Source organism: Salmo salar, chromosome ssa06 (assembly GCF_905237065.1).
Source record: "Salmo salar chromosome ssa06, Ssal_v3.1, whole genome shotgun sequence".
NCBI lineage: Eukaryota > Metazoa > Chordata > Actinopteri > Salmoniformes > Salmonidae > Salmo > Salmo salar.
Window position 1 is genome coordinate 20,480,725 of NC_059447.1, and position 11,143 is coordinate 20,491,867.

At 44.4% G+C, this 11,143-nt stretch overlaps 1 protein-coding gene across 2 annotated transcripts in view; it reads left to right on the plus strand.

Moving 5' to 3' along the window:
• LOC106606537 (Na(+)/H(+) exchange regulatory cofactor NHE-RF2) overlaps positions 1 to 10,923 on the plus strand; it is a 61,557-nt gene extending 50,634 nt beyond the window's left edge. For both annotated transcript variants that reach the window (XM_045719912.1, XM_045719913.1), the window contains 3 exons: positions 5,959 to 6,112; positions 6,503 to 6,621; positions 7,472 to 10,923. In XM_045719912.1, coding sequence (XP_045575868.1) covers positions 5,959 to 6,112; positions 6,503 to 6,621; positions 7,472 to 7,639 — 441 coding nt within the window. In that variant the 3' untranslated portion in view covers positions 7,640 to 10,923. The remainder of the gene's footprint in view (positions 1 to 5,958; positions 6,113 to 6,502; positions 6,622 to 7,471) is intronic.
• The last annotated feature ends 220 nt before the right edge of the window (positions 10,924 to 11,143 follow it).

The following is an 11,143-nucleotide window of genomic DNA, read 5'->3' on the forward strand; positions in this document are numbered from 1 at the left end:
GTAAATCTCAGTAAGACAAAAATAATGGTGTTCCAAAAAAGGTCCAGTTCCCAATAAAGCCCCTTAAATTGAAATGTAATTGACAGAGATAACCTGAATACACACACGCCCAGGGAGAGAGACAGAGATACCCCGCCCTGAACCTGAATACACACACGCCCAGGGAGACAGAGACGGATGACTACACAGGACAGTAAATACAATGGGCTCCATTGGGTTAATACAGGGTATAGTTCAATGCAGTACTGTAGGATATTCCACTGACTCCCCTCCCCACTGCTTAGATACTGTAAGCACTCAGAGAGCCCAAATACTTGAGACAATACAGTACTGTCTGTCTCTACTGTGTCTTCAATTCATAACAATAGAATCTCATTCTACGTCTATGCATTACCTTCCACAATATGTCTGCAAAGCAGCATTCAGCAACCATCTGTGACATTCCACCACATCATATTCAAAAAGGTATTTGTAGATCAAGAGCCTGTATTGGTGTCCTCTTCTGAACACAACACAGTTAAAAGCCTTGGCCTTCTCCCTTCCTGTATGACTGGGGCTCAACAGCATCAGCTGTGTTTTGACAGGACCAAGTGAAAGGGATTTCTAATGAACACAGTCTGGGTGTACAGTTTCAGCTCAGAGTGGTTCATCTATAGTCATTGAAACCCTGTCCGTGTTGGCTAGATTAGCGCTAAGTGAAGTTACTCCCTACCCACTGATTCAGGGTCCCTATAATCAGTGGTGGAAAAAGTACCCAATTGTCATACTTGAGTAAAATTAAACATACCTTGATAGAAAATAACTCATGTAAAAGTGAAAGTCACCCAGTAAAATACTTGAGTCAAAGTAAAAAACGATCTGGTTTTAAATATACTTAAGTATCAAAAGTAAAAGTATAAATAATATTAAGCAAACCAGATGGCACAAGTTTCTTGTTTTTAAATGTACGGATAACCAGGGATACACTCCAACACTCAAACATAATTTACAAACGAAGCATGTGTGTTTAGTGAGTCCGCCAGATCAGAGGCAGTAGGGATGACCAGGGATGTTCTCTTGATAAGTGCGTGAATTGGACCATTTTCCTGTCCTGCTAAGCATTCAAAATGTAATGACTACTTTTGGGTGTCAGAGAAAATGTATTAAGTAAAAAGTACATAAATATAAATAGTAAAGTACAGATACCCCAAAAAACGACTTAAGTAGTACTTTAATGTATTTTTACTTAAGTACACTATATACACAAAAGTATGTGGACACCTCTTCAAATGAGTGGATTTGGCTATTTTAGCCACACCGTTGCTGACAGGTGTATAAAATTGAGCACACAGCCATGCAATCTCCCTAGACAAACATTGGCAGTAGAATGGCCTTATCAGATAGCTCAGTGACCTTCAACGTGGCAGCATCATAGGATGCCACCTTTCCAACAAGTCAGTTCGTCAAATTTCTGCCCTGCTAGAGCTGTCCCAGTCAACTGTAAGTGCTGTTATTGTGAAGTGGAAACGTTTAGGAGCAACAACAGCTCAGCCACGAAGTGGTAGGCCACATAAGCTCACAGAACAGGACCACCGAGTGCTGAAGTGTGTGGTGCGTAAAAATCATTTATCATCGGTTGCAACACTCACTACTGAGTTCCAAACTGCCTCTGGAAGCAACATCAGCACAAGAACTGTTCGTCGGGAGCTTCATAAAAATGGGTTTCCATGGCCAAGCAGCCGCACACAAGCCTAAGATCACCATGCGCAATGCCAAGCGTCAGCTGGAATGGTGTAAAGCTCGCCACCATTGGACTCTGGCGCAGTAGAAACGCGTTCTCTGGAGTGATGAATCACACTTCACCACCTGGCAGTCTGATGGACGAATCTGGGTTTGGCGGATGACAGGAATACACTACCTGCCCGAATGCATAGTGCCAACTGTAAAGTTTGGTGGAGGGGGAATAATGGTCTGGGGCTGTTTTTCATGGTTCGGGCTAGGCCCCTTATTCTAGACGATTCTGGGCTTCCCACTTTGTGGCAACAGTTTGGGGAAGGCTCTTTCCTGTTTCAGCATGGCAATGCCCCAGTGCACAAAGCGAGGTCCATACAGAAATGGTTTGTCAAGATCAGTGTGGAAGAACTTGACTGGCCTGTACAGAACCCTGACCTCAACCCCATCGAACACCTTTGGGATGAATTGGAGTGCCGACTGCGAGCCAGGCCTAATCGCCCAACATCAGTGTGCAACCTCACTAATGCTCTTGTGGCTGAATGGAAGTATGTCCCCACAGCAATGTTCCATCATCTAGTGGAAAGCCTTCCCAGAAGATTGAAGGCTGTTATAGCAGCAAAGGGGGGACCAACTCCATATTAATGCCCATGATTTTGGAATGAGATGTTCAATGAGCAGGTGTCTACATACTTTTGGTCATGTAGTGTACTTTACATCACTGCCTATAATCATTTAGGTTAGGATCAGGAGTAGGCTGATCTGGTCCTAGATCTGGGGTTAAGGGTTAAGGACTACTTTTACCTTATGCACTTAGAGCAGTTTCCCCTATACAGTCAGTGTCAGTAAACTGTAGTCAGTGAAGCCCTGTCACTCAGTCATTGGTTTTAATGCTGTGTCTCTTCGTTTTAGCTGGATTAGTGCTAAGTGGCTAGGTCACTATACCTGCTGAAACTGCAGGCAGAGCCCCGGGGGCCCTAGGTAACCCCAGGCAGGTGTGTGGGCTCAGCGGTTGACTAGAGGATGATTATGTGTGTGTTATTCTCTGTGGCTAATGGAGGATGTCCTGACCAAGCAACTGTGTGGCACGGTGCACTGCTTGGTCCATCTGTCAGCAGCTCGTTAGCAAGGTGAAGACCCATTTTCTCTCTCACACACACACACACACACACACACACCATTGGAAACATTCCAGGGTGTACAACCTAAGCAAACACTGACGATTATGATAGTACCTTGAAAACGACTGCTCTGTAAAGCATTTGAACAGCACTGTATTCCAATGAAAAACAGGTTTGGCCCACTAGCACTACACTGACTGTTGTATTGTGTGGGAGTCGCCTAATGAACAAGGGCCCTATTAATTAGCTTGAGTGGGCTGGATTGTTTTGCTGGATTGTGAAGGATTGCTGCTGCTATGAAACATGACACAACACCTGCTCCCCTAGCCCAACACAAAGGGGGCTTGTTCCTCCTCATGCACTAGGGCTGGTAGGATGAGACGATTCTCTACCAATTAGTGTGTGATGACTCCACTGAGCCTTATGTTCTGACACCTACTCTAATGGCGAGAGAGAGACAGAGAGAGAGAGAGAGAGAAAGACAGAGAGAGCAAGACAGACACGGAGAGGGAGAGACAGAGAGGGAGACAGAGAGCGAGAGAAAGAAAGAATAGATAGAGATGTGTTTCTGATAGTGAAGGGGTCAGCACCTTAAGGTTATCACTGCTTAACTCTCACTCTCTAGTCTGGTATCTAGCCGTGCTGTTACAGTGTATTAGACCAGTCTGGTATCTAGCCGTGCTGTTACAGTGTATTAGACCAGTCTGGTATCTAGCCGTGCTGTTACAGTGTATTAGACCAGTCTGGTATCTAGCCGTGCTGTTACAGTGTATTAGACCAGTCTGGTATCTAGCCGTGTTGTTACAGTGTATTAGACCAGTCTGGTATCTAGCCGTGTTGTTACAGTGTATTAGACCAGTCTGGTATCTAGCCGTGCTGTTACAGTGTATTAGACCAGTCTGGTATCTAGCCGTGCTGTTACAGTGTATTAGACCAGTCTGGTATCTAGCCGTGTTGTTACAGTGTATTAGACCAGTCTGGTATCTAGCCGTGCTGTTACAGTGTATTAGACCAGTCTGGTATCTAGCCGTGCTGTTACAGTGTATTAGACCAGTCTGGTATCTAGCCGTGTTGTTACAGTGTATTAGACCAGTCTGGTATCTAGCCGTGCTGTTACAGTGTATTAGACCAGTCTGGTATCTAGCCGTGCTGTTAGAGTGTATTAGACCGGTCTGGTATCTAGCCGTGCTGTTAGAGTGTATTAGACCGGTCTGGTATCTAGCCGTGCTGTTACAGTGTATTAGACCAGTCTGGTATCTAGCCGTGCTGTTACAGTGTATTAGACCAGTCTGGTATCTAGCCGTGCTGTTACAGTGTATTAGACCAGTCTGGTATCTAGCCGTGTTGTTACAGTGTATTAGACCAGTCTGGTATCTAGCCGTGCTGTTACAGTGTATTAGACCAGTCTGGTATCTAGCCGTGCTGTTACAGTGTATTAGACCAGTCTGGTATCTAGCCGTGCTGTTACAGTGTATTAGACCAGTCTGGTATCTAGCCGTGCTGTTACAGTGTATTAGACCAGTCTGGTATCTAGCCGTGCTGTTACAGTGTATTAGACCAGTCTGGTATCTAGCCGTGCTGTTACAGTGTATTAGACCAGTCTGGTATCTAGCCGTGCTGTTACAGTGTATTAGACCAGTCTGGTATCTAGCCGTGCTGTTACAGTGTATTAGACCAGTCTGGTATCTAGCCGTGTTGTTACAGTGTATTAGACCAGTCTGGTATCTAGCCGTGCTGTTACAGTGTATTAGACCGGTCTGGTATCTAGCCGTGTTGTTACAGTGTATTAGACCAGTCTGGTATCTAGCCGTGCTGTTACAGTGTATTAGACCAGTCTGGTATCTAGCCGTGTTGTTACAGTGTATTAGACCGGTCTGGTATCTAGCCGTGTTGTTACAGTGTATTAGACCAGTCTGTTCACAACCACCTCCTACTGCCCTCACTTCATAAGCAGCAGCGTTAGTGAATTTTAAAACAAAATCCCCCTCAGGACACTGATACCTGAAACCCACACTATTGGTTCAGCAGAAGCTAGGCATCAATATTTGATGGTGTACCAACATTAAGGCAGGCAGCACCGTGCAAAGCTACAGTACTAGCTGAATAGAGTTAATGGAATATACAGGAGTCTGTGGAAAGTCACAGGGAGAAACTCTCCGACGGAAACTTACTGATGTGTTAGTGACTGGGGTGTAGGTGTGAGGGCTTCTCACTTTTCATACACTCTCGCTCCCCTCTCTTTCTCTCCTCACACACTCCCCCCTCACTCTTTTCCAGCTGAATTCACAAGTTGCCGAACCAATAAAAGAGGGATTACTATGACCAAAGAGAGAGAAAAAAAGTGTTTGAAAAGGAAACAAATAAACTATGTTCTACTGTTAGAGCCCATTAGCTTACATGCTCGTTCCATCCTTGTTGTAATGGGGTATGGAATGTAAAGGTATTCTGTTCAGCTTTTACGTCATTGAGGAAGGAATGCAGAATATTCTCTCTCTATGTACCATCTTGCAAAAATGTGTGTCTGATTCCTCACAGGTATTGTCCTCACTCTTCATTGAGTCCAGTGGAAAATGATTGTTTTGGTGCATAGCACCCTCTACTGTTTGGATCAAGTAATGGTTCGCATATTCAGTTGATCCATGTCTGAATAAATAAGTATAAGTATTTTAGTTTAGGCTATACCATGGTTTTGGACAGTTGTGAATGTGTTCTCTAAAACGCTGAATCAGGTAAAGAGAATGTTGTTGGATTGAGACTGGTGAACTGCTGCACTGGTCCAATGTGGACGTATCAGAAATCAACTGTAAGTCAACCAGTGTAAAGTCTGCACACCAGTAATGACAGACGAGCGACCAACCAACATCACTAGTGTGCTTTTTTAGAACTTGTTTTGGATACTTAGTTGTTCCTGTCTGAACCAGCAGCAGGATCTAGAGTTTTCACTGTTTCTTTCCTACTGTATACATATTCACAACCAGACAGCCTTGAACATCTTTCAGACATTGAAACATTGAGACAGTGACGAGGCCAGATCACAGAATCCCAGACAACAGTATAGATGGAGACATCTAACATCACTCACCCATAACACCCTTTCTTCCCCTCTGTCTCCCTTCTCTCCTTTCAGGTGAATGGAGTGAACGTGGAGGGCATGCGCCATGCGGAGGTTGTGGCCTTCATAAAGACAGGAGGAGATGAGACCAGGCTGCTGGTGGTGGACCCTGACACAGACCATCACTTTAAGAAGATGGGCGTCACCCCGTTGGCCAGCCACGTCAAAGGTAGGCCTACACCCGTGTTTATCTGTAAAACAGAATATTTATTTAAAGTGTACTCTTATAAACCACGCCAAAGGCACAGTACAGCTCAGGACAAGTCTCTAGTCTAATTGGACATCTACATTGTACAGTTGCATATTGAGGAGGCGGGAATGGTGTTGATGAGCCTAATCTACAGTGAAATGTTACGGTGTAGTTCATCAAAACCAGCATCAGATTACTGACCTCCAAATCTGAGCCTGTAATTCTGGGTGTTGGGTGAAGGTGCCCGTAGGGTGGATCAGTTTTGCATTTCCCCCACTAATGGTTAAGGTTAGGATTGGGGGGAGGAAAGGGTAGAGAAGCTGATCCTAGATCTGTACATAGAGAGTAATTCTGACCCTTCTTTCCCAGACTATGACGGTCCGTCCATATCCAACGGCTCCCCCAGTCCTCAGATCAACGGCAGCTTCACCAGCCGCTCCATCCAGTCACACCACTCTGACCTGAGCAGTCCAGACAACAGCCTGCAGGTGAGACGTGTGTGTGTGTGTGTGTGTGTGTGTGTGTGTGTGTGTGTGTGTGTGTGTGTGTGTGTGTGTGTGTGTGTGTGTGTGTGTGTGTGTGTGTGTGTGTGAACAAACATGCAAGAAAGCGTGCAAGGTGTGTGTATATGTGTGTCTGCATGCGTGTGTGAACTATATTGTAGTGTACAGTATATAACCTCTTATTTCATATAACACATACAGTGTTTCACATTAACACAGATATTATCAGAATTACACATCAGGGTTCTATTTCAATTCATTAAATTCAGGAAGTAAACTGAGGTCTACCAATTTTACCATTCCCACATTTGACCAATTCCAAATCATTGAGCAAATTAGAAGAATTGGAATTCCCTGTAACGGGTCCTATGTGTAGCTGGTGTAGAGAGTCAGGCGCAGGACAGCAAATATGAGCAATCAACGTACTTTTACTCAAAATGTGAAATATACAAAGTAACAAATACACGCACACCATGACAGACCGAAAATACAATAAACAATCACTCACAAAAACCCATGGGGGAACAGAGGGTTAAATAATGAAACAGTAATTGTGGGATTGAAATCAGGTGTGTAAAACAAAGACAAAACAAATGGAAAATGAAAAGTGGATCGGGGGTGGCTAGAAGGCCGGTGACGTCAACCGCCGAACGCCGCCGAACAAGAAAAGGGACCGACTTCTGCGGAAGTCGTGACATTCCCGTTTACTTCCTGAATTGACTGAATTGAAATTGAATTGCCCTCAACCCTGCCATGCGTGTGTATGTCAAGCCACACTATAACTACCACGTAGTCTCCGATATTAATCTCTGTCTGTCTCTGTCTGTCTGTCTAGCTGGGAGAGGACGAGGCGGGCCGTCTGATGGACCCGTTTGCTGAGATCGGCCTGCTCCTGAGTCCCACAGCAGCTGAGGCCAAAGAGAAGGCCCACGCCAAGAGAGCCAAGAAGAGAGCCCCTCAGATGGACTGGGACAAAAAACACCAGCTCTTCAGCAACTTCTGAACTTTTCTGCCACCCAATGAGAGAAGCAGAGAGACTGTCGAATTTGACATTTCTGAAAGTTACCTTCAACATCCCTACCCGTTACCGCACCACCACTACCAACCAATCCAACAGAAGAGAATACGCAGATAGAATGTTGTTCTCTGAACGTTGGCAATCCAACACACACTCCCTCCTGCTTCCAAAATGGACGGGATGGAATGATGGACATCTCATCCTTTACCCCTCCTTCAATCCTCCCTTCTTCCACCCTTCTCTATACCCCCATCCCACCCCAGAGAGAGCTTGTCTGCTGGAATGGACTGGAATAAGTGACTCAAGATTACCAGCTTCTTCTGAATCCTCCAATCATCATCGCTCTTTCCCTAAACCATCCAATGTCCCTCTTCTTCTACCACTAACTCCCACCTTCTCTGAGGACTGCTCTGGACAGAGGAGGCACTTATTTTTATATTTAGAAAGTGGAAAACCACCATAATAGGTGTTAGCCAGCCCAGCTATATGGAGTATGGGGAATATGGACTATGTGAGATGTTTGTGAACACTGTGACCTGATCTTAAACATTGGGGTTTGTTTTGACCCTGTAAGAGAAGGAACGTACGTACGCCCAAAGATGGATAAAACTCTTCCTCCCATGATCCTCCTGTGATTTTATTGTGTGATCGATGGGCCTCTGACTTCAAGCATTCAATCACCAGGAAAAGCACAAACTAGAGGCTGAATAGCATTGCTTCTGTATCATCTCTGTTTGTATTTGTATCAAAGCATCTGTTTTCTCATAATGTCATAACATTTCCACTTTGCTCCCTATGTTGGATATGAACTGGTATTCATAGATGGTGTTAACAATGCATAGACAATCAAAAGCCTTACTCCATCCATACCTCCCTCTCAATATGATAGCATTTAAGATACATTGACTAAATGCATACATACATGCACACACACAAGCCCCCTATGATTCTCTAGCCTATATGCCTGCTTCACTCATTCTAAGGCAGTTTTAGTTTATTTACGGGACCCTTATCTTTATAACATCAATGACATCCTCTCCACTATTTCATATCCCAATGTCCCCGACATAGAAATAGAATTACTAGAACGGGAATTCCTCAATCAAGTTAAAAAGAGTGACTAGATCAAGTGTTGAGTTTTGAACACTGCCTGTCTAGTACACCAGGGGGTGCTAATAAGACACACAGCAACATGAAGCCACTACAGTACACTGCTCAGAGATGTATGAGGATTGGGACATGAAAGTACCATAGAAGGAGAAGATAGCCTGGGGATGATATGACCACTTTAAAGATGTATGAGATCTATGTAACACCTTGTAACATTTACGTAAAGCCTGCAGGTATGTGTTATTACTAGTTATGAGGATCTATCATGCTTTATTACCTGTTATGAGCAAATATAATGCTTTATTAATTGCTATGAGCATGTATAATGCTGTATTACTTGTTATGAGCAAATATAATGCTATATTACTTGCTATGAGCATCTATAATGTTTTATTACTTGCTACAGTATGAGCATCGATAATGCTGTATTACTTGTTATGAGAAAATATAATGCTTTATTACTTGTTATGAACATCTCCATCTATGAGCCGATCACCTTTATATGCAAAAGTATAGATACAAATAATGTATGAAATACCAAGATGGATATTGTACGGGATTGAAAGTGAGCCCGGCGTATCAAAGAACGCTTACATCACTCAGTGTTGATGTGATGTTGTGGTAATGTTATGCTCATGTTGTGGTAAAGTGATGACAGACTGACATAGTGCTTGTATCAGCTACTCCAGACTGGCCTGTCTTTCCGTTTCACTTCAGAAGGGAAGGACACAGTTATTTTTGTACAACATGCCTGAATGCTGTGGATTGTGGATCGGCTGTGGTATCAGGGGCTTTGGTATGTGAGTATAGCCTGGTCAAGGATCTATTTGTGCGTTATAGCCAACTCCTATGGTCATTATCAAGAGGTGTCACACAACAATAGCCATAGGAGTTGGTAAGACAGCACAAACCAATCTCGGACCAGGCTACTCTGAGCTATGGGGCTAGGGGCTCTGATCAGTGGGCCTGCCCAGTGGGGTCTGCGGTGGTGGGGCAGTGGGGTGTGTGGGAGAGGCCTATCCTGGAGGTCAGACTCAGAGATGCTCTAATGAATGAGACCAGGGGAGCCACAGGACTTACAGGAGATTAGTCCTAGCATAGGATAGCATGGGGACAGCTGTCCTGCACACAGACACACACCAGACCAAACCACTGGCACGCGTCATAGAGGGGTGAAGGTCAAGTTTATCTTACTGTGTGTGTGTGTCATCCACTGTTACGGATAGTAATCTCAGGTCCCCCCGGTCGTTCATATTGTGGTAGGATCTACACAAAGAGAACACTCCCCAGACCAAACCACTGCTACATCTCATACGGGGGTGAAGGGAGATAGAAGGGAAAGTTTGTCTCTGTGTCATCCATTGTTACTATTCACCCAGGGTCCGTAGAGTGCCGATCTAGGATCAGTTTTGCCTTTTAGATCATAATTAATAAGATTATATGGACAGGAGCGACCTGATACTAGTTCAGCACTCCTACTCTGAGACGCTTTCTGAATACGGGCCCAGGTCCCCCCTGGAGGTTCATATTGTGGTAGGATCTGAAATGCGGGTTCCTGGTTGGGCTAGGTCTGAGGTACAGGCCAGGGTCAGCTGTGCTATGCGGCGCCGACACCACACTTAGGACGGAGAGAAATGTCTGATCTGTTCTCATATATTGCACAATACATTTTTTGTTAATACGCATATTGTCATTACTATTACTCATAATAGTACAGGGGGAAAAAACGGTTTTTATTTCTCTGGTTTCCATTTGTGATCTAGCACCAATGTGTTTGCATAAGGGTTTTTACTATTGGTCCATATGATAAGCTGACCATTAAACCCTGAGCAGAATGGCATATGACCCATGTATATTTACATTTTAGTCATTTGGCAGACGTTCTTATCCATTTAAGTCATTTAGCAGACGCTCTTATCCAGAGCGACTTACAAATTGGTGGATTCACCTTATGATATCCAAAGCGACTTAAAGGGGTTAAGTGCCTTGCTCAAAAGTTTGTTGACAGATTTTTCACCTGGTCGGTTTGGAGATTCAAACCAGCGACCTATCGGTTACTGGCCCAATGCTCTTAACCACTAGGCTACCTGCCTCCCTACAGTGTGTGGCAGGTTGTATTTTTTCAATAAAGTGTGACAATCTCCTTCTGGACAATATGACATCAGCTCAGTGTCATCCCTTCTTCTTCTGTAAGTCTGTTGTCTTGTCTCTGATACTAGTGGGGGGGGGGGTCATCTGTTCAATGAGCTAATCTTCCCACAGCTGTGATCCAGGAGTTCTCAGAGTAACTCCTCCTCTTCTCTCTCCGTTTGTCTCTCTCAATCTTCCCCCTTCTATCTATCTCCCTCCCTATTGTCCCGGTCCTCCTTCGTTCTTTCT